The 19,774-nt window shown below is 51.0% G+C and overlaps 1 protein-coding gene across 1 annotated transcript in view; it reads left to right on the top strand.

Annotated features, from left to right (window-relative positions):
* LOC139234800 (tetraspanin-15) overlaps positions 1-19,774 on the top strand; it is a 319,258-nt gene that overhangs the window by 105,518 nt on the left and 193,966 nt on the right. Inside the window, exons 3-4 of the mRNA XM_070865490.1 lie at positions 7,267-7,341; positions 19,436-19,531. Of these exons, the coding sequence (XP_070721591.1) occupies positions 7,267-7,341; positions 19,436-19,531 (171 nt within the window). The remainder of the gene's footprint in view (positions 1-7,266; positions 7,342-19,435; positions 19,532-19,774) is intronic.

Below are 19,774 nucleotides of genomic sequence, written 5' to 3'. Positions count from 1 at the left end.
AACTGCCCCTTCGACAGTGCGGCGCTCCCTCAGTACTGCCCCTCCGACAATGCGGCACTCCCTCAGTACTGCCCCTCCAACAGTGCTGCACTCCCTTAGTCCTGCCCCTCACCTCAGCAGTGAGTTCCAGACCCCCACCACCCTCTGGGTGAAACAATTTCTCCTCAACTCCCCTCTAAACCTTCTACCAATTACTTTAAATCTATGCCCCCTGGTTGTTGAGCATTCTGCTAAGTGAAATAGGTCCTTCCTATCCACTCTATCTAAGGCCACTCATAATTTTATCCGCCTGTTCCAAAGAAAACAACCCCAGCCTAACCAATCTTTCCTCATAGCTAAAATTCTCCAGTCCAGGCAACACCCTGGTAAATTCCCACTGTACCATCTCTGGTCAAATTTAGTCAAGTTTAATGTGCAACTGAGCCGTGCAGACCAGAAGGTTCTGGAAGGCTGAGCTGATCTCCGTTATGGAAGCAGTAGGAGGTGCCCCTGAGTTAGAAAAGACAAGAATTGGCCAGGCTTCCAACTGCTGAGTGCGTTGTGATTCAGGGAGGTATGTGGATGTGAGAGGAGTGGGTGACTGGGCTTGCTGTGGCTGACTGCGGTTCCGGTGCCCGACCACACCGATTGTTGGGGTCGCACTGGAAACGAGGTTGCCTGCACTAGTCTGAACAGTACCTGGGAGCAATGGCCAAGAATGAGTCGGAGGGGCAGAAACTGCCCCCTCCGCCCCAAACGTGGCACACCTACCATTTTTTAAAAAGGTTTTCTCCGCCCCCAATCGATAGGCCGGAGAGCCGACTGAAATTCAGGTCTGAGAAATGTTTTCCCAGTGGGGTGGTGTTCTGGGCGGGCGTGGGGTCGGGTTTGGCTGCCCCTCCCAGTCTGGGTTCAGTTAAAGGGGAGAGCCGCTGTGAACTCTGCATGGGGTTTATTTCTGTCCACTGGGCCCCCAGGGAGGGCTTCGGCTGGGCCAGCGGCTCGGTAACCAAGAGGGAGAGATAGGTGGCCCGGCTGAACCCGTGGGCACCACTATCGGGCCGTCCGCGCAGTGCGCCCTCCCCTTTAAGGGCGGACGCACCGCCCAGGCACACACAGCTTCCCGCCGGGGAAAGCTGTCGGGGGCACCGACCGGCGGCCGATCCACTCCGCCGGGCAATTTCCCGCGCGGGACGGAAAGGGGGTCGCTGCCGGTCAGCAGGGAGTCGGCGCGTGCCCAACGGGGGCCGCGTAGCAATTACCGCGGCAAAACCCAGGTAGGGCAATGTAAGAACTGGCCCTTACTCTGCACCGACTAGGCGGGAAGTCCTCACCAACCTGGGGCCGCCTGTTTGAGGCAGTCACGGCTATTAAAGAAAGGGGCAATGTCAGTCCCGGAGCCTTTTGGGACGGAGGTGTTGAGTGAGGAGGGGAGAAGAGCTGTGATTATTGACCTGGGTAACGGTAAGACAGGTTTTGGGGGAGGGTCGTGGTAGGGGTCGGGGGAGAGCGAGAGACATTCTCTGTGAGGACAGAAGCCAAGATATATCAATGTAGCAGAGCTCTGAATGAACAAGACTTGAACATTGCTGTAATCAAAGTAACTTGAATCCAAATTGATTTATCCAAGCGTGAAAAACTAAACGTCATTTCTCTTTTTAATAATGTGCTTGTTTCATTCCCACAGTCAGAAAGACATTTCCCTTAGGTTTTAATTTCAATCGCACAATGTATAAGCCTCTTTGATTACAACAGGAGGATTGTATACAGCGACTGACACATTCCTAACCTTAATAACTCACGGACTGATGAATATTAGATTGCCCTCAGAGAAAGCAAGCTGGTTATAGTACTTGTATAATAAATTAAATGCGTCTTGAGGAGAAAGAAAATGCATTTTCAATTAAATTCATCATCATGCTGCCAAAAAGCTGAGGATAATGTAGCTGCACTTGTGGAATGATGGACAATGCAGCCCTATCGTACAACGCTCTCATCGAGCACCATAAGCACAAGTATAAGAGGAAGGTGTTGATACGTCCTTACTACACAGTATAAATGCACACGAGGCCCATGCTTGAGAGAAGGTCAGTCTGTGACCTGTCCTTTATTCCTTAGCACTCAAGTGATGAAGGTGGGTGGAGCTTCCCCTTTTATACCTGAAGGTCCAGGTTAGGAGTGTCTCCCACCTAGTGGTCAGTGTTCTCACAGTGTACAACTTAGGTCAGTTTATACATGGGTTACAATGCTGGTTGAATATATGACAGGTGTACAATACAATACATGAATACAATACATGCGATGACGTCGAATCAACCGTCTTCTTTGCAGCACCACCATGCAGAAGGCTTGCACGAGGTACGGCGTTGTCAATATTGCCCCCATGATTAACTTGTAGCTTTGCAAGAAGCTCAAAACAGCAAGACAAGGCGTTAAAGCTTCTCTCCTTTCTCTCTCCTCAAGGTCGATGCCCCAGTATAGACCACACCCTGGTTTGTGCCTGAGCAGGAAGCTCGGCATTCAATGAAGATATTTGGGGCACAAAGTCTAATGCAATTCTTTACTTTTAGATTTTGTTCCGTGTACCAGCCCACCACTGACCGAACGTCCCCTCACCGGGCTCGAGGGTCAGCGGTCCGAATCGCTCCCTCGCCCGGACACAGGCTCGGTGTCCCTGTCACCCCTGCCCCTGCTCAGGGCTTCTTTTGATGCTGAGCCTCGAGCCCCTGTGTCCGGGCGAGGCAGCGATTCTGCCGGACGATGCTCTGACCCTCGAGCCCAGTGAGGAAACGTTCGGTTGCATTAGACTTTTGAGTTTGAAAACATTACGCTTCCTGATGCATATTCTTTGTCTTCTTGACTCCCTCCAAAACTTCGGCAATAAACAATGGCGTCTTTCTGCGCCAATATTTTGATGCGCTGGTTTTTCAAAAGTGCCCAGAAGGTTTTTTAGGAGTGGTCACATACGCCGTCCTTGGAATAATGGAAGTTGGCCAAACTTGGTTAAATATGAAAAACTGGTGCAGATATCAAGTTACTGCGGGAGAGGGGTTACTGAGTGACAGTGTGAGGGAGCTGGATTAACTACAGTACAGATCAACATAGGCAGTCCCTCGGAATCGAGGAAGACTTGCTTCCACTCTTAAAAACGAGTCCTTAAGTGGCTGAACAGTCCAATACGGGAACACAGTCCCTGTCACAGGTGGGATAGACAGTCGTTGAGGGAAAGGGTGGGTGGGACTGGTTTGCCGCACGCTCCTTCCGCTGCCTGCGCTTGGTTTCTGCATGCTCTCAGCGACCGAGACTCGAGGTGCTCAGCGCCCTCCCGGATGCACTTCCTCCACTTAGGGTGGTCTTTGGCCAGGGACTCTCGGGTGTCAGTGGGGATGTTGCACTTTATCAGGGAGGCTTTGAGGGTGTCCTGGTAACGTTTCCACTGCCCACCTTTGGATCGTTTCCCGTTAAGGAGTTCCGAGTAGAGTGCTTGGGAGGTTTGTGTCAGGCACACGAACTATGTGGCCCGCCCAGCGGAGCTGATCAAGTGTGGTCAGTGCTTCAATGCTGGGGATGTTGGCCTGGTCAAGGATGCAAATGTTAATGCGTCTGTCCTCCCAGGGGATTTTCAGGATCTTGCGGAGACATCGTTGGTGGTATTTCTCCAGCGACTTGAGGTGTCTACTGTACATGGTCCACTGAGCCATACAGGAGGGCGGGTATCACTACAGCCCTGTAGACCATGAACTTGGTGGCAGATTTGAGGGCCTGGTCTTCAAACACTCTTTTCCTCAAGCGGTGTTGAATCTCGTCGTCACTGTCTGCTCTTGTTGATAAGAGGCTCCCGAGGTATGGGAAATGGTCCACGTTGTCCAGGGCCACACTGTGGATCTTGATGACTGGGGGGGCAGTGCTGTACGGCGAGGACAGGCTGGTGGAGGATCTTTGTCTTACGGATGTTTAGCGTCCACGGAGTCGGTTTCACCATCAAAAACGAGCTGGTCGATTGCCTCAAGGACTCCCCCTGCGGGGTTAACGAATGACTCATGACTCTCCGACTCACCCTATCCCGGAATCAATATGCCACAGTGCCACTCCTCATCACCAACACCCTGTTCCGCCAGAGGGACAAATACAAGGCATCGTGGCAACACCCTCGCTCCAAACACTGGCACCTGCTCAACTATGTCATCAGTGCATACGCCCCAACACTCGATGCAACAGATGAGACCAAAGAGGGTTTTTACTCCAACCTCGAAAAATCCCCACGGATGACAAACTGATCCTCCTCCGTGACTTCAGTGGCAGGGTCGGCAAGGACACAGCCCTCTGGGCAGGCGAGATTGGCAGAGAGTGGGTAGGGAAAGCCAACTCCAGCGGTACCGTACTCCTGACAAAATGTCTAGAACATGAACTCCTCATCACCAACACCCTGTTCCGCCAGAGGGATAAATACAAGGCATCGTGGCAACACCCTCGCTCCAAACACTGGCACCTGCTCGACTATGTCATCGTCCGAGCCAGGGATCGCAAGGATGTGTGCATATCCCACGCCATGATAGGATAGCTGCAGTCAATCACACGACCGCATCGCCCACGCCATGACAGTATAGCTACGATCAGTAACATGGCCGCATCACCTGCGCCATGACAGTATAGCTACAGTCAGTAACACAGCCACATCGCCCACGACATGACAGTATAGCTACAGTCAGTAACCCGGTGCAAAGAAATCCTAACCTAAAAAAATTGTAACTGACTGAGTTATGCTGGCGCAGAAACTTTGGGGAAACTTGGATATTTTGATTTACACCAAAAAAAGCCATGCGCGTCAAAAAATCGGCTCAGATAACTGGGGAAAATTGAGCCCATTCAACAGCTCTACAAACCTGTCAGCACACATTACAGCCGGGTTTAAACATGCCTCTTCCCACAATGTTTGAACTGTAGCCGTGTCCTGATATCTGAAAGTGGATTAAACCAGAAACGGGCTGTGAGTGCACACAGTGTCAGTCAGCAGCAGAGCACAGAGCAGACAGTGTGCGATTCAAGGTGTGAATCTACTGTGTTCACTGCCCGCTTCCTCCACAGGGCCTGCCCGAGCCGCGGTGTGTGGTACTGGCCTGCCTGAGCCATGGTGTGTGGTCCTGGCCTGCCCAAGCCGCGGTGTGTGGTCCTGGCCTGCCCGAGCCACGGTGTGTGGTCCTGGCCTTCCCAAGCCGCGGTGTGTGGTACTGGCCTGCCCGAGCCACGGTGTGTGGTCCCGGCCTGCCCAAGCCGCGGTGTGTGGTACTGGCCTGCCCGAGCCACGGTGTGTGGTCCCGGCCTGCCCGAGCCACGGTGTGTGGTCCTGGCCTGCCCGAGCCACGGTGTGTGGTACTGGCCTGCCCGAGCCACGGTGTGTGGTACTGGCCTGCCCAAGCCGCGGTGTGTGGTACTGGCCTGCCCGAGCCACGGTGTGTGGTCCCGACCTGCCCGAGCCACGGTGTGTGGTACTGGCCTGCCCGAGCCACGGTGTGTGGTCCCGACCTGCCCGAGCCACGGTGTGTGGTCCTGGCCTGCCCGAGCCACGGTGTGTGGTACTGGCCTGCCCGAGCCACGGTGTGTGGTCCCGACCTGCCCAAGCCACGGTGTGTGGTACTGGCCTGCCCGAGCCACGGTGTGTGGTCCTGGCCTGCCCGAGCCACGGTGTGTGGTCCCGACCTGCCCAAGCCACGGTGTGTGGTACTGGCCTGCCCAAGCCACGGTGTGTGGTACTGGCCCTTTTCGGGTTTTGTTTCAGATTTCCAGCACCTGCAAGGTTTTGCTTTTGATGAAAGTGGAGCCCGATGAATGAGACCAGAGGGGTCGAGAGGGGTCGAGAGAGGTCGAGAGTTCTGGCTGAGGGGAGTTGGGTTCGGCACAGCCATTTCACCTCTTGGACCTGGCTTCAGATGCAGCCAGACTGATGGACTGGAAGATCCATTCCTCGGCTGTGTTCACCTCGTTCCTGGTGGCCCTGGGCCTCTCTCCCAGAGGCCTTAGGACGCAGAGGGGAAAACCGCCTCAATAGCGCAGTAGGTTGGGGTTGGGAAGGGAATGTTGTACGCTGCATCTAACTGTGCCTTATCTGATCTGGAACTGCTCCAACTCTGGCCTCTTGTCTAGCTCCCATTCTTTCTCCCCACCATTGGTGACAGTGCCTTCAGCTGCCTGGACCCCAAGTTCTGGAATTTCCTCCCTAAACCTCCGCCTCTCTCTCCTCCTTTTAAGGTGCTGCTTAATGGCTTTGGGGGGAAATCTGGTTCTGCGGCACCTCCGTTGGGGCGGTGTCCCGGGCGGAGCGATAAATTTTGTGATGGAAATGGTTTGCGTCTGCCCCGCAAAATTCATCAGCTGGGCCCGGAGTTTGGAGCGGGGCGCTAAGGGAGGCATTGCTAAGGGAGGCGTTGCTAAGGGAGGCATTGCTAAGGGAGGCGTTGCACGCGTCTTTTAGGGCGCTGGGCCGGCTGAGCAAGGGGAAATCCCGCGAGCTAAACAGCCGGCCTCGGAGCGCCATAACCGAGGCCTCGTTGGGGGGGGGCGCGAACCTGAAACGAAAACCAACAGAAACATTTCCAATACATACCTCACGCCACCACAATAACCTCACTGTGGCCGCGACAGCTCGGACTGCCTGCTTCCCCAAGTGTTCCCACCAGGGGCGCGACAGAGCTCTACGGATCAGACGGGAGCCAAAGATGGAGCCAGTGTCACAACCAGAGAGCGTTGCACATCAGCTCGCCACATCCGGACGGGAATGCTCCGTGCCAACCGGCACTAAATATCCCGGAGGGGCACTGGTAGAGGGCCGCCCGCCCCGAACAGCTTATCACCGCCACTGCCGCCCCTCCGGGTGCTAACGGGGGCGGCACACCGAAAACCCAGCCCTACCTCTTTGACCAAGCGATTGGTCACCTGTCCTAATGTCTCCTTCTTTGGCCCATGTCAATTGTTGTCCCATTAGGTGCCTGTGAAATGCCTTAGGTCATTTTATTATGTCAGAGGCACTACATACATGGGTTGTTGTTGGTAGTGATACCCCGCCTCGAAAAGGACAAAAAATCCATTAAAACAAAAAGCATGTCCATGTCCTGGGGATCGCTTGATCAGAAACAATCGGCACTCAATGAATAGGAAGCCATCCACCCTCAGTGTGCTCAGACAGCACAATCGACTCTCCCACTTATCCCGTTGATCAGAAAGCTGTTGACCCATGTTAACCTGGTTGTTGCCGCTGTCTCAGCTCATCATTTCTTTCCTTGTTTCCCGCAGTTTAAGTGGACACTTGTCACCGTGGTGCTGCTGCAGTTGGTTTTCATAATCGTCAGCTTTTTATGCCGGAATAAGGTACGTCACTTTGCTCTCTTCCTTTTCCTCTCCCCTGCCGACTTCTCCCCTCCTCCCGAAGGCAGCGGGCCCTCGACCTATGATCCACGGGGTCAGTCGCTTGTCAACCCCCCCTCCGTAATTCTCCCAAACCAGCATCGTTCAACGTGTGATGGCTAACAGTGAGCTCCTTGATAGCTGAGCCTGTGGCCCACACAAGGAGGAGGGGGCTAGCAGTTGGGAAATGGGACCCTGACCATATTTCCTCCCTAACTCGGGAGCGCTGAGGTTAGTTGTAGCACTGACTGAGATTATTATAGAGCTTTGGTCAGAACCCATTCAGTGTCTGGGCACGGCACCTCAGGAAAGGTCAGTTAGTCTCCGAGTGGGTGCAACAGCATCAGACTGGGGGCTAAGGAGTTAATTATCAGGATAGCTTGCATAGACTAGGCTTGCTTTTCCTTGAGTATAAGAACGTAGGAACATAAGATTTAGGAGCCTGCTCCTTCATTCAATAAGATCCTGACTGATCTTCGACCTCAACTCCACTTTCCCATCCGTTCCCCATATTCTGTGATTCCGCTAGAGCCCAAAAATGTATCGATCTCAACCTTTAATATACTCAATGACTCAGCATCCACAGCCATTTTGGGCCAGAAAATTCCAGCGTCACAACCCTCTGAGTGAAGAAATTCCTCCTCATCTCTGTCTTAAATGGCCGCCATTTTATCTTGAGACTCTGTCCCTAGTTCTGGTCTTTCCAGCTATGGGAAATAATCTCTGAGCATATATCCTGTCAGCCCCCCTCAGAATCCGATATGCCTCAATGAGCTGTCCTCTCATTTTTCTAAACTCCAGTCAGTACAGACCCAATCTGCTCAATTTCTCCTCAAAGGACTATCCTCTCCTCCCAGGGATCAGTCTGGTGAGCCTTTGCTGCACCGCCTCCAAGACAAGTCTACCCTTCCTTAGATAAGGAAACCAGAACTGTGCACAGTACTCCAGGTGTGGTCTCACCAAGGCCCCGTACAATTGTAGTAAGACTTCCTTTCTCCTTAGAAGATTGAAGGATGATCTGATCATGGACTCAGCTCCACTTCCCTGCCCGCTCCCCATAACTCTTTACTCCCTTATCGTTTAAAAATCTGTCTCTCTTCACCTTAAATATAATCAGTGACCCAGCCTCCACAGCTCTCTGGGGCAGAAAATTCCAAAGATTCATGACCCTCTGAGAGAAGAAATTCCTCCTCATCTCCGTTTTAAATGGGAGGCCCCTAAGAACATAAGAATTAGAAACAGGAGTAGGCCATCTAGCCCCTCGAGCCTGCTCCGCCACTCAACAAGATCATGGCTGATCTGGCCATGGACTCAGCTCCACTTACACGCCCGCTCCCCATAATCCTTAATTCCCTAATTGGTTAAAAATCTATCTATCTGTGACTTGAATACATTCAATGAGCTAGCCTCAACTGCTTCCTTGGGCAGAGAATTCCACAGATTTACAACCCTCTGGGAGAAGAAATTCCTTCTCAACTCGGTTTTAAATTGGCTCCCCCGTATTTTGAGGCTGTGCCCCCTAGTTCTAGTCTCCCCGACCAGTGGAAACAACCTCTCTGCCTCTATCTTGTCGATCCCTTTCATTATTTTAAATGTTTCTATAAGATCACCCCTCATCCTTCCGAACTCCAATGAGTAAAGACCCAGTCTACTCAATCTATCATCATAAGGTAACCCCCTCATCTCCGGAATCAGCCTAGTGAATCGTCTCTGTACCCCCTCCAAAGCTAGTATATCCTTCCTTAAGTAAGGTGACCAAAACTGCACGCAGTATTCCAGGTGTGGCCTCACCAATACCCTGTACAGTTGCAGCAGGACCTCCCTGCTTTTGTACTCCATCCCTCTCGCAAAGGGATATAGATAGGGGCACAAGAGCAGGAGTAGACCATTCCGGCCTGCTCTGTACCTCAACTCCATTTACCTACCTCGGTACTCGCTTCAAGCTTTTATGGGGAAAATGTTCTCGACTTCTACTCCCCTTAGTGTGAAAAGGTGCTTCTGGATGGCCCCTGAATGACCCATTTTAGGATGATGCCCCTCGGTCTTGATCCACCTATCAGACGAATTTGTTTCCCTGTATTTCCCCTACCAATTCCTTTTAAAGACCTTCATCAGATTATTGAATGGCGGAGCAGGCTCGAGGGGCCAGGTGGCCTGCTCCTGCTCCTATTTCTTATCTTATCTCATTTGATGGTTCAATTGGTTGAGGCAGCACCTTAACCGATCAAGCAAACAGGTTTTTAATCATTTTTGAAAGGATTATGAATGAATTGATGCAATAATAGCCCAATCAAGAGCCGATATCGGTAATATCGATGCTCGATCTAATCCAACACTGAGCAGTTCATAGGCCACGGACCGCTGGAATCAGCTTGGCTTTCCCAAGTGGGACCGGTTGACTCTCCCAGTGTCTCAGGCAGTTCACTAAAAATGAATGCTCGCCACTATCTTGATGGTTGAGTGCACTTTGCTTGAGCAGCCTTGTTTAAGGAGGGTAGAGTCAGCCAATGCTCCTGCTAAAATGTTCGTGTGTAGGTGCTGTGCGATGCCAGGATCCGTCTCAGCTGTGATACACGCCCCCTACTCGCGACCAATAACCTCTTACTATCAGTGCCTGGGCTCAGCCATGAAGAATGGGCATGTAGATGAGGTTCCAGAAGCTGCTAGGTGCCCATGGGTCTGTGCCCAGCATTGACCAATGGCTCCAGCACAGCAAGAGAGAGATCTTGTCCTTAAAGTGCGGGCGACTTTGCAGATGTGTATCACCGCCCTGGAACTCTCCATGCCACTCGAGGGAATCCTTTGTTGGGCTCACATCCCCAGATGGCTTGTAATTTACTGGTCAGGGAATCAATTTACAGCATGGAAGGAGGCCATTTGGCCCATCGTGTCCGCACTAATCTCACTTTTCAGCTCTCGGTCCGTAGTCCTACAGGTTACAGCACTTCAGGTGCACATCCAAGTACTTTTTAAATGTGGTGAGGGTTTCTGCCTCTACCACCCTTTCAGGCCGTGAGTTCCAGACCCCTTCTTCTGGGTGAAGAAATGTCCCCTCAAATCCCCTCTGAACCTCATACCAATTACTTTAAATCTATGCCCCCTGATTGTTGAACGCTTTGCCAAGGGAAACAGGTCCTTCCTATCCACTCTATCTCGGCCCCTCATAATTTTATACACCTCAATTAGGTCGCCCCTCAGCCTCCTCTGTTCCAAAGAAAACAACCCCAGCCTATCCAATCTTTCCTCACAACTAAAATTCTCCAGTCCCGGCAACATCCTCGTAAATCTCCTCTGTACCCTCTCCAGTGCAATCACATCTTTCCTGTGATGTGGTGACCTGTTAGTTGAACTGCCGGCCTCAATGAGGGGACAACGGTAATGGGCGTGTGAAAGCAAACAATGGTGTTCTGTCTCCCTAACAGAGTGGCAGAGCAACGCGCCCTTCAAAGGCAGCCTCCCACTAGAGGAGCGCGACCAATGGCGCTCGGTACAACTATCTCTCCACGGACCAATGAAGCCGGTGCATGAATGTGCCATTGTGTTGAATCCAGCTGTTTCAGTTCAATATGAGGAGCAAGTCGTTTCTCCCTGGGTCTGCGTACGATTGGCTGCTGATGCCATGTAAATGTGGAAGGGGGGTGTAAGAAGCTCTGGCTTCAGTGCCGCCAACCTCTCTGCCTCACGATCTCTCTGCCCTCTTTCAAGGTGCTCCTTGACCAAGAGTCTGTCCTTGTGAGGCTCGATGTCCTATTTTGTCCGATATCGTTCCTCTGAAACGCCTTGGGTCGTTTTGCTATGTTCAAAGGCACTATAAAAATGCAACTTGCTGTTGGTTGCAGTTTCAGCTTTCTCGATGGCTCAGTGGGTTTATCTGGTGAGCAGTTCAGGCACCACACGCCAAGGCCAGGTTCGAACCCCGGCTGGTGCAGTTTGTTGAATCCATCTGGAATACCGTGTGTGAAAATTGTCCCTCACCAGTCGAAGGCAGAAATCCACTCCTGCTCCCGCTCCCAAACACTGCGCTAGAAATTGCGTGGCACCCCGCTTGATAGCTATTTTGGGAACGCAAAATGTATCGCCGGGCTTTACGCAATTCAATCGGACGCGAACTTCCGGAACGCTAAATCAAGTGCTACTGCTTCCCTTGGAGCACGACACGGAGCGAGAGAGGCGATAATGACAGTGCGCTGAGCAATGTCCCGTGCAGCGCTGCCGGGATCACAGGCTCCTCCCCTCCCTTAAAGGGGAGGGCCCATGCTGACATGGTTTGAAGGTAAGGCTGGGAATGATGGGTGATGGGACCTGCGATCCATGAAGATCAGCCCCAAGCACTGTGAGAGAGAGCAGGGCTACTCAAACACACCATGAGAAACATGGCCACCAGCGCCTTTAAGTACCGCTCCCCAAGCGGCCATTGTTGGCATCTGGCGGTGCTGCAGGGGGCGGAAGGGAATTTAAGATCCGGGCGCAGAGATCGATGCTAACCCGCCATGCAAGTTGGCAGGTGTCGGTACCTTCGCCGCGACCAGTCATGAAGCCATTAGCGCCCCGTTATCACCCTCCGGAGGATCTCACGGGAAGCGCAAAGGGAGCCAATTTATTCCCCTATATATAGGAACATGCAAACAGAAAGCCATTCAGCCCCTCGAGCCTGTTCCACCCTTTAGTTCGATCATTGTTGACCACTACCTCAACTTCAATTTCCCGCCATAGCTTCATGCTCCTCGATACTCTTACCAAACACAAATCTATTGATCTCGGTCTTCAAAGCACCTAATTGGCCCAGCATCCACGGATTTTTGGAGGAGAGAATTCCAGATCTCTAATGCCTCCCAAAGACTTTGGTGGGCAGTACTTATGTGCGGAGGTTGGACAAAGACCGGATTAGGATGGTCTGGGATGGTCCAATGGTTAAACAGACTGTGGAGGGTCACTATCACGGCTCCCATGTGAATAATGGGCGATTGGGTGAGGTGTTGGGAGCTCTGTCTGCAGCGAGGTCACGAACGTTGAGAGATAAAGGGAGGCTTTCCAGGTGCCCCAGAAATGCTGGTGACCTGCAGGAGCAGGCCTGCACAATGTTATACAGCACTGACAAGGGACACACTGACCCTAGTGCATTCTTCGAGCGTGTGGGGGGAAGGGGAGAGGGAGGCAGAGCGGGCTGGGGGAGGGAGAGGGGGAGGGGAAGGCAGAGCGGGGTGGGGGAGGAGGGGAAGGGGAAGGCAGAGCGGGGTGGGGAAGGGAGAGGGGAAGGGGAAGGCAGAGCGGGGTGGGGAAGGGAGAGGGGGAGGGGAAGGCAGAGCGGGGTGGGGGAGGGAGAGGGGGAGGGGAAGGCAGAGCGGGGTGGGGGAGGGAGAGGGGGAGGGGAAGGCAGAGCGGGGTGGGGGAGGGAGAGGGGGAGGGGAAGGCAGAGCGGGGTGGGGGAGGGAGAGGGGGAGGGGAAGGCAGAGCGGGGTGGGGGAGGGAGAGGATGGGGGGAGGCAGAGCGGGGTGGGGGAGGGAGAGGGGGAGGGGAAGGCAGAGCGGGGTGGGGGAGGGAGAGGGGGAGGGGAAGGCAGAGCGGGGTGGGGGAGGGAGAGGGGGAGGGGAAGGCAGAGCGGGGTGGGGGAGGGAGAGGATGGGGGGAGGCAGAGCGGGGTGGGGGAGGGAGAGGGGGAGGGGAAGGCAGAGCGGGGTGGGGGAGGAGGAGGCGGGGTGGGGTGGGGGGGCAGGGGTGAGGGGAAGGTGGGGGGGTGGGGGAGGGGGAGGCAGGGCGGGGTGGGGGAGGGGGAGGCTGGGCGAGGTGGGGGAGGGAGGGGGCGGGGTGGGGGAGGGGGAGGCAGGGCGGGGTGGGGGAAGGGGCAGCTGGGGGGAGGGGGATGCTGAGCGGGGTGGGGGAGGGGCGGCTGGGGGGAGGGGGATGCTGAGCGGGGTGGGGGAGGGGCGGCTGGGGGGAGGGGGATGCTGAGCGGGGTGGGTGTGAGTACGTTATTGTTTGTAAATTGAAGAGCACTTTACAGTTGCGACTGTCGATTCACAAATAAATTGAATGATGCAGCACGAAGGTGGCCATTCAGCCCCTCGTGCCGTGCCAGCTTTTGGTCGAGTATCCAATGAATCCCACTTTCCTGATCTATCCCATAACCCTGTACTTTTTACCCTTCAAGTATTTATCCCATTCTCTATTGAATGTTACAATTGAATCTGCTTCCACCGCCCTTTCAGGCCATGCGTTCCCGATCGCAATACCTTGTGTAAAACAATCTTTCCTCGTGTTGCCTCTGGTCCTTTACCAATCATCTGAAATCTGTGTCCTGTGATCACCGACACTGTTGCCACTGGAAACAGCATCTCCTTATTTACTCTGTTAAAATCGTTGATGATTTTGAACACCTCTATCAGAGTTCCTCTGAACCTTCTCTGCTGTAAGGAGAACAATCCCGGCTTCTCCAGTCTCCCTGGGACCATTCCAGTAAACCTCCTCACCCTCCTCTCCAAGGCCTTCACATCCTTCTCACAGTGCGTGTCCCGAATTGGCACAATCCTCCAGCTGGGGCCGAACCGGTGTTTTTAAAGGTTTTGCATAATGTCCTTGTTTTTGCACTCAATCCCTCATTTAATAAAGCCCAGAATCCCAGGTGCATTTTAACAGCCTTCTCAGCTTGCCCTGGCACCTTCAAAGATTTGTCTACGTAGGTCTCTCCGTTCCTGCCTCTCCTCATTCTTTCGTGCATTAAATTCCATCTGCCATGTGCTTGCCCATTTCACCAGTTCGTCTATGAGCTCCTGAGGTTAGCTGCTATTCTCCTCATTGTTTGCTACATTTCCGAGTTTCGCTTTATCTGCAAACACTGAAAGGATGCCCTGTATACCCAGATCAATAATTTATATCTAAAAGAGCAGCTGTCCTACTATTGACCTTTGTGGAGCAACACTGTAAACTTCCCTCCAGTCCCATCCTGTCCCTGCACCAGCTTTATATCCGTGTTTTTACTGTCCATTTCATCCCTCGGGCTTTAATTGTGCTAACAAGTCTAATATGTGCTGCTTCATCAAACGCCAGGTGTATTTATAATGGGGAACAAAGAAATGGCAGACCAATTGAACAAATACTTTGGATCTGTCAGGAGCTCATAGACGGACTGTCTTCACTAAGGAAGACACAAATAATCTTCTGGAAATACTAGGGGACCGAGGGTGTAGCGAAAAGGAGGAACTGAAGGAAATCCTTATTAGTCAGGAAATTGTGTTAGGAAAATTGATGGGATTGAAGGCCGATAAATCCCCAGGGCCTGATAGGCTGCATCCCAGAGTACTTAAGAAAGTGGCCCTAGAAATAGTGGATGCATTGGTGATCATTTTCCAACATTCTATTGACTCTGGATCAGTTCCTATGGACTGGTGGGTAGCTAATGTAACCCCACTTTTTAAAAAAGGAGGGAGAGAGAAAACGGGGAATTACAGACCGGTTAGCCTGACATCGGTAGTGGGGAAAATGTTGGAATCAATTATTAAAGATGAAATAGCAGCGCATTTGGAAAGCAGTGATAGGATCCGTCCAAGTCAACATGGATTTATGAAAGGGAAATCATGCTTGACAAATCTTCTAGAATTTTTTGAGGATGTAACTAGAAGAGTGGACAAGGGAGAACCAGTGGATGTGGTGTATTTGGACTTTCAAAAGACTTTTGACAAGGTCCCACACAAGAGATTGGTGTGCAAAATTAAAGCACATGGTATTGGGGGCAGTGTACTGACTCGGATAGAGAACTGATTGGCAGACAGGAAGCAGAGAGTCGGGATAAACGGGTCCTTTTCAGAATGGCAGGCAGTGACCAGTGGGGTGCCGCAGGGATCAGTGCTGGGACCACAGCTATTTACAATGTACATCAATGATTTAGATGAAGGAATTGAATGTATTATCTCCAAGTTTGCAGATGACATTAAGCTGGGTGACGGTGTGAGCTATGAGGAGGATGCTAAGAGACTGCAGGGTGACTTGGACAGGTGAATGGGAAAATGCAGATTCAGTATAATGTGGATAATGTGAGGTTATCCACTTTGGTGGCAAAAACAGGAAGACAGAATATTATCTGAATGGTGACAGATTAGGAAAAGGGGAGGTGCAACGAGATCTGGGTGTCATGGTACATCAGTCATTGAAAGTTGGCATGCAGGTACAGCAGGCAGTGTAGAAGGCAAATGGTATGTTGGCCTTCATAGCTAGGGGATTTGAGTATAGGAGCAGGGAGGTCTTACTGCAGTTGTACAGGGCCTTGGTGAGGCCTCACCTGGAATATTGTGTTCAATTTTGGTCTCCTAACCTGAGGAAGGACGTTCTTGCTATTGAGGGAGTGCAGCAAAGGTTCACCAGACTGATTCCCGGGATGGCAGAACTGACATATGAGGAGAGACTGGATCAACTGGGCCTGTATTCACTGGCGTTTAGAATATGAGAGGGGATATCATAGAAACATAAAATTCTGACAGGATTGGACAGGTGAGAGGCAGGAAGAATGTTCCCATTGCTGGGGAGTTCCAGAACCAGGGGTCACCATCTAAGAATAAGGGGTAAGCCATTTAGGACCGAGATGAGGAGAAACATCTTCACTCAGAGAGTGGTTAACTTGTGGAATTCTCTACCGCAGAGAGTTGTTGAGGCCAGTTCGTTAGATATATTCAATAGGGAGTTAGATGTGGCCCTTACGGCTAAAGGGATCAAGGGGTATGGAGAGAAAGCAGGAAAGGGATACTGAGGTAAATATTCAGCCATGAACTCATTGAATGGTGGTGCAGGCTCGAAGGGCCGAATGGCCTACTCCTGCACCTATTTTCTATGTTTCTATGTTTCTATGAAAGTCCATATACACATCAACCGCACAGCCCTCATCAATCCTCTCTGTTACTTCATCAAAGAACTCGATCAAGTTAGTCAAACACGATTTGCTTTTAAAACATCTGTGCTGACTTTTATTTATTAGCCCATACTTTTCCAAATGCCGAGTAATTTAGTCCTGGAGTATTGTCTCTGTAAAGAAAGAAAGACTTGCCTTTATATAGCGCCTTTCACAACCACCGGACATCTCAAAGTGCTTTACAGTCAATGAAGTACATAGAAACATAGAAACATAGAAAATAGGTGCAGGAGTAGGCCATTCAGCCTTTCTAGCCTGCACCGCCATTCAATGAGTTCATGGCTGAACATGTAACTTCAGTACCCCCTTCCTGCTTTCTCGCCATACCCCTTGATCCCCCGAGTAGTAAGGACTACATCTAACTCCTTTTTCAATATATTTAGTGAATTGGCCTGAACTACTCTCTGTGGTAGAGAATTCCACAGGTTCACCATTCTCTGGGTGAAGAAGTTTCTCCTCATCTCGGTCCTAAATGGCTTACCCCTTATCCTTAGACTGTGACCCCTGGTTCTGGACTTCCCCAACATTGGGAACATTCTTCCTGCAGAATTTTAAACGTTTCTATGAGGTCCCCTCTCATTCTTCTGAATTCCAGTGAATACAAGCCCAGTTGATCCAGTCTTTCTTGATAGGTCAGTCCCACCATCCCGGGAATCAGTCTGGTGAATCTTCGCTGCACTCCCTCAATAGCAAGAATGTCCTTCCTCAAGTTAGGAGACCAAAACTGTACACAATACTCCAGGTGTGGCCTCACCAAGGCCCTGTACAACTGTAGCAACACCTCCCTGCCCCTGTACTCAAATCCCCTCGCTATGAAGGCCAACATGCCATTTGCTTTCTTAACCGCCTGCTGTACCTGCATGCCAACCTTCAATGACTGATGTACCATGACATCCAGGTCTCGCTGCACCTCCCCTTTTCCTAATCTGTCACCATTCAGATAATAGTCTGTCTCTCTGTTTTTACCACCAAAGTGGATAACCTCACATTTATCCACATTATACTTCATCTGCCATGCATTTGCCCACTCACCTAACCTATCCAAGTCACTCTGCAGCCTCATAGCATCCTCCTCGCAGCTCACACTGCCACCCAATTTAGTGTCATCCGCAAATTTGGAGATACTACATTTAATCCCCTCATCTAAATCATTAATGTACAATGTAAACAGCTGGGGCCCCAGCACAGAACCTTGCGGTACCCCACTAGTCACTGCCTGCCATTTTGAAAAGTCCCCATTTACTCCTACTCTTTGCTTCCTGTCTGACAACCAGTTCTCAATCCATGTCAGCACACTACTCCCAATCCCATGTGCTTTAACTTTGCACATTAATCTCTTGTGTGGGACCTTGTCGAAAGCCTTCTGAAAGTCCAAATATACCACATCAACTGGTTCTCCCTTGTCCACTTTACTGGAAACATCCTCAAAAAATTCCAGAAGATTTGTCAAGCATGATTTCCCTTTCACAAATCCATGCTGACTTGGACCTATCATGTCACCTTTTTCCAAATGGGCTGCTATGACATCCTTAATAATTGATTCCATCATTTTACCCACTACTGAGGTCAGGCTGACCGGTCTATAATTCCCTGTTTTCTCTCTCCCTCCTTTTTTAAAAAGTGGGGTTACATTGGCTACCCTCCACTCGATAGGAACTGATCCAGAGTCAATGGAATGTTGGAAAATGACTGTCAATGCATCCGCTATTTCCAAGGCTACCTCCTTAAGTACTCTGGGATGCAGTCCATCAGGCCCTGAGGATTTATCGGCCTTCAATCCCATCAATTTCCCCAACACAATTTCCCGACTAATAAAGATTTCCCTCAGTTCCTCCTCCTTACTAGACCCTCTGACCCCTTTTATATCCGGAAGGTTGTTTGTGTCTTCCTTCGTGAATACCGAACCAAAGTACTTGTTCAATTGGTCTGCCATTTCTTTGTTCCCCGTTATGACTTCCCCTGATTCTAACTGCAGGGGACCTACGTTTGTCTTTACTAACCTTTTTCTCTTTACATATCTATAGAAACTTTTGCAATCCGCCTTAATGTTCCCTGCAAGCTTCTTCTCGTACTCCATTTTCCCTGCCCTAATCAAACCCTTTGTCCTCCTCTGCTGAGTTCTAAATTTCTCCCAGTCCCCGGGTTCGCTGTTATTTCTGGCCAATTTGTATGCCACTTCCTTGGCTTTAATACTATCCCTGATTTCGCTTGATAGCCACGGTTGAGCCACCTTCCCTTTTTTATTTTTACGCCAGACAGGAATGTACAATTGTTGTAGTTCATCCATGCGGTCTCTAAATGTCTGCCATTGCCCATCCACAGTCAACCCCTTAAGTATCATTCGCCAATCTATCCTAGCCAATTCACGCCTCATACCTTCAAAGTTACCCTTCTTTAAGTTCTGGAGCATGGTCTCTGAATTAACTGTTTCATTCTCCATCCTAATGCAGAATTCCACCATATTATGGTCACTCTTCCCCAAGGGGCCTCGCACAATGAGATTGCTAATTAATCCTCTCTCATTACACAACACCCAGTCTAAGATGGCCTCCCCCCTAGTTGGTTCCTCGACATATTGGTCTAGAAAACCATCCCTTATGCACTCCAGGTAATCCTCCTCCACCATATTGCTTCCAGTTTGGCTAGCCCAATCTATGTGCTATGTACTTTTGAAGTGTAGTCACAGTTGTAAAATGGGAAACGCGGCAGCCAATTTGCGCACAGCAAGCTCCCACAAACAGCAATGTGATGATGCCCAGATAATCTGTTGTTGTTATGTTGATTGAGGGATAAATATTGGCCCCAGGACACCGGGGATAACTGCCCTGCTCTTCTCCGAAATAGTGCCCTGGGATCTTTTACGACCACCTGAGAGAGCAGACGGGGCCTCGGTTTAACGTCTCATCCGTAAGACGGCCCCTCTGACATGCGGCGCTCCCTCAGCACTGCACTGGGAGTGCCAGCCTGGATTTTGCACTCAAGCCCCTGGAGTGGGCAGTGATGTTTTGAAATGCCGTATCTAGTTCAGCAAAGTCCCATCGGAGCACAGCTCAATGACCATGAAAGCTAAAAGAGTTCCAGACTAACGGTTGCTTTCGGGGGAGCTCCTGTTTGCCTGCCCAGCCCAGTTCACAAGTTCATTATGTTTTTTCCCCCCTCAGGTCCTGCTGATATTTAAAGCCAATGTGCGACAGGGGATCAAACACTATTACGACGACTTGGATTTCAAAAACATTCTGGACCGCATTCAAGCCAAGGTCAGTCTGTGGTGTGGATTAACCAGTAGTTGCTTTACACTTCTGGCTGTGTCTCGCACGAGACAATTTGTTTGAGACGCACTTCACTAACAATTCGACCTGAACTTTGCCTGTCTGTATTCTGAGGTCATTATTTGTCCGACCATTTCCACCAGTCTTGCCACAGTTGCTGTATTCTCTGTAACTATATCACCATCAAAATGCCTCTGCTTTTCACATGATTATACGCACAGCCGGATTGAC

Source organism: Pristiophorus japonicus, chromosome 22 (assembly GCF_044704955.1).
Source record: "Pristiophorus japonicus isolate sPriJap1 chromosome 22, sPriJap1.hap1, whole genome shotgun sequence".
NCBI lineage: Eukaryota > Metazoa > Chordata > Chondrichthyes > Pristiophoridae > Pristiophorus > Pristiophorus japonicus.
The sequence above is the reverse complement of the archived record's forward strand: the minus strand, read 5'-3'. Positions and strand labels throughout refer to the sequence as shown.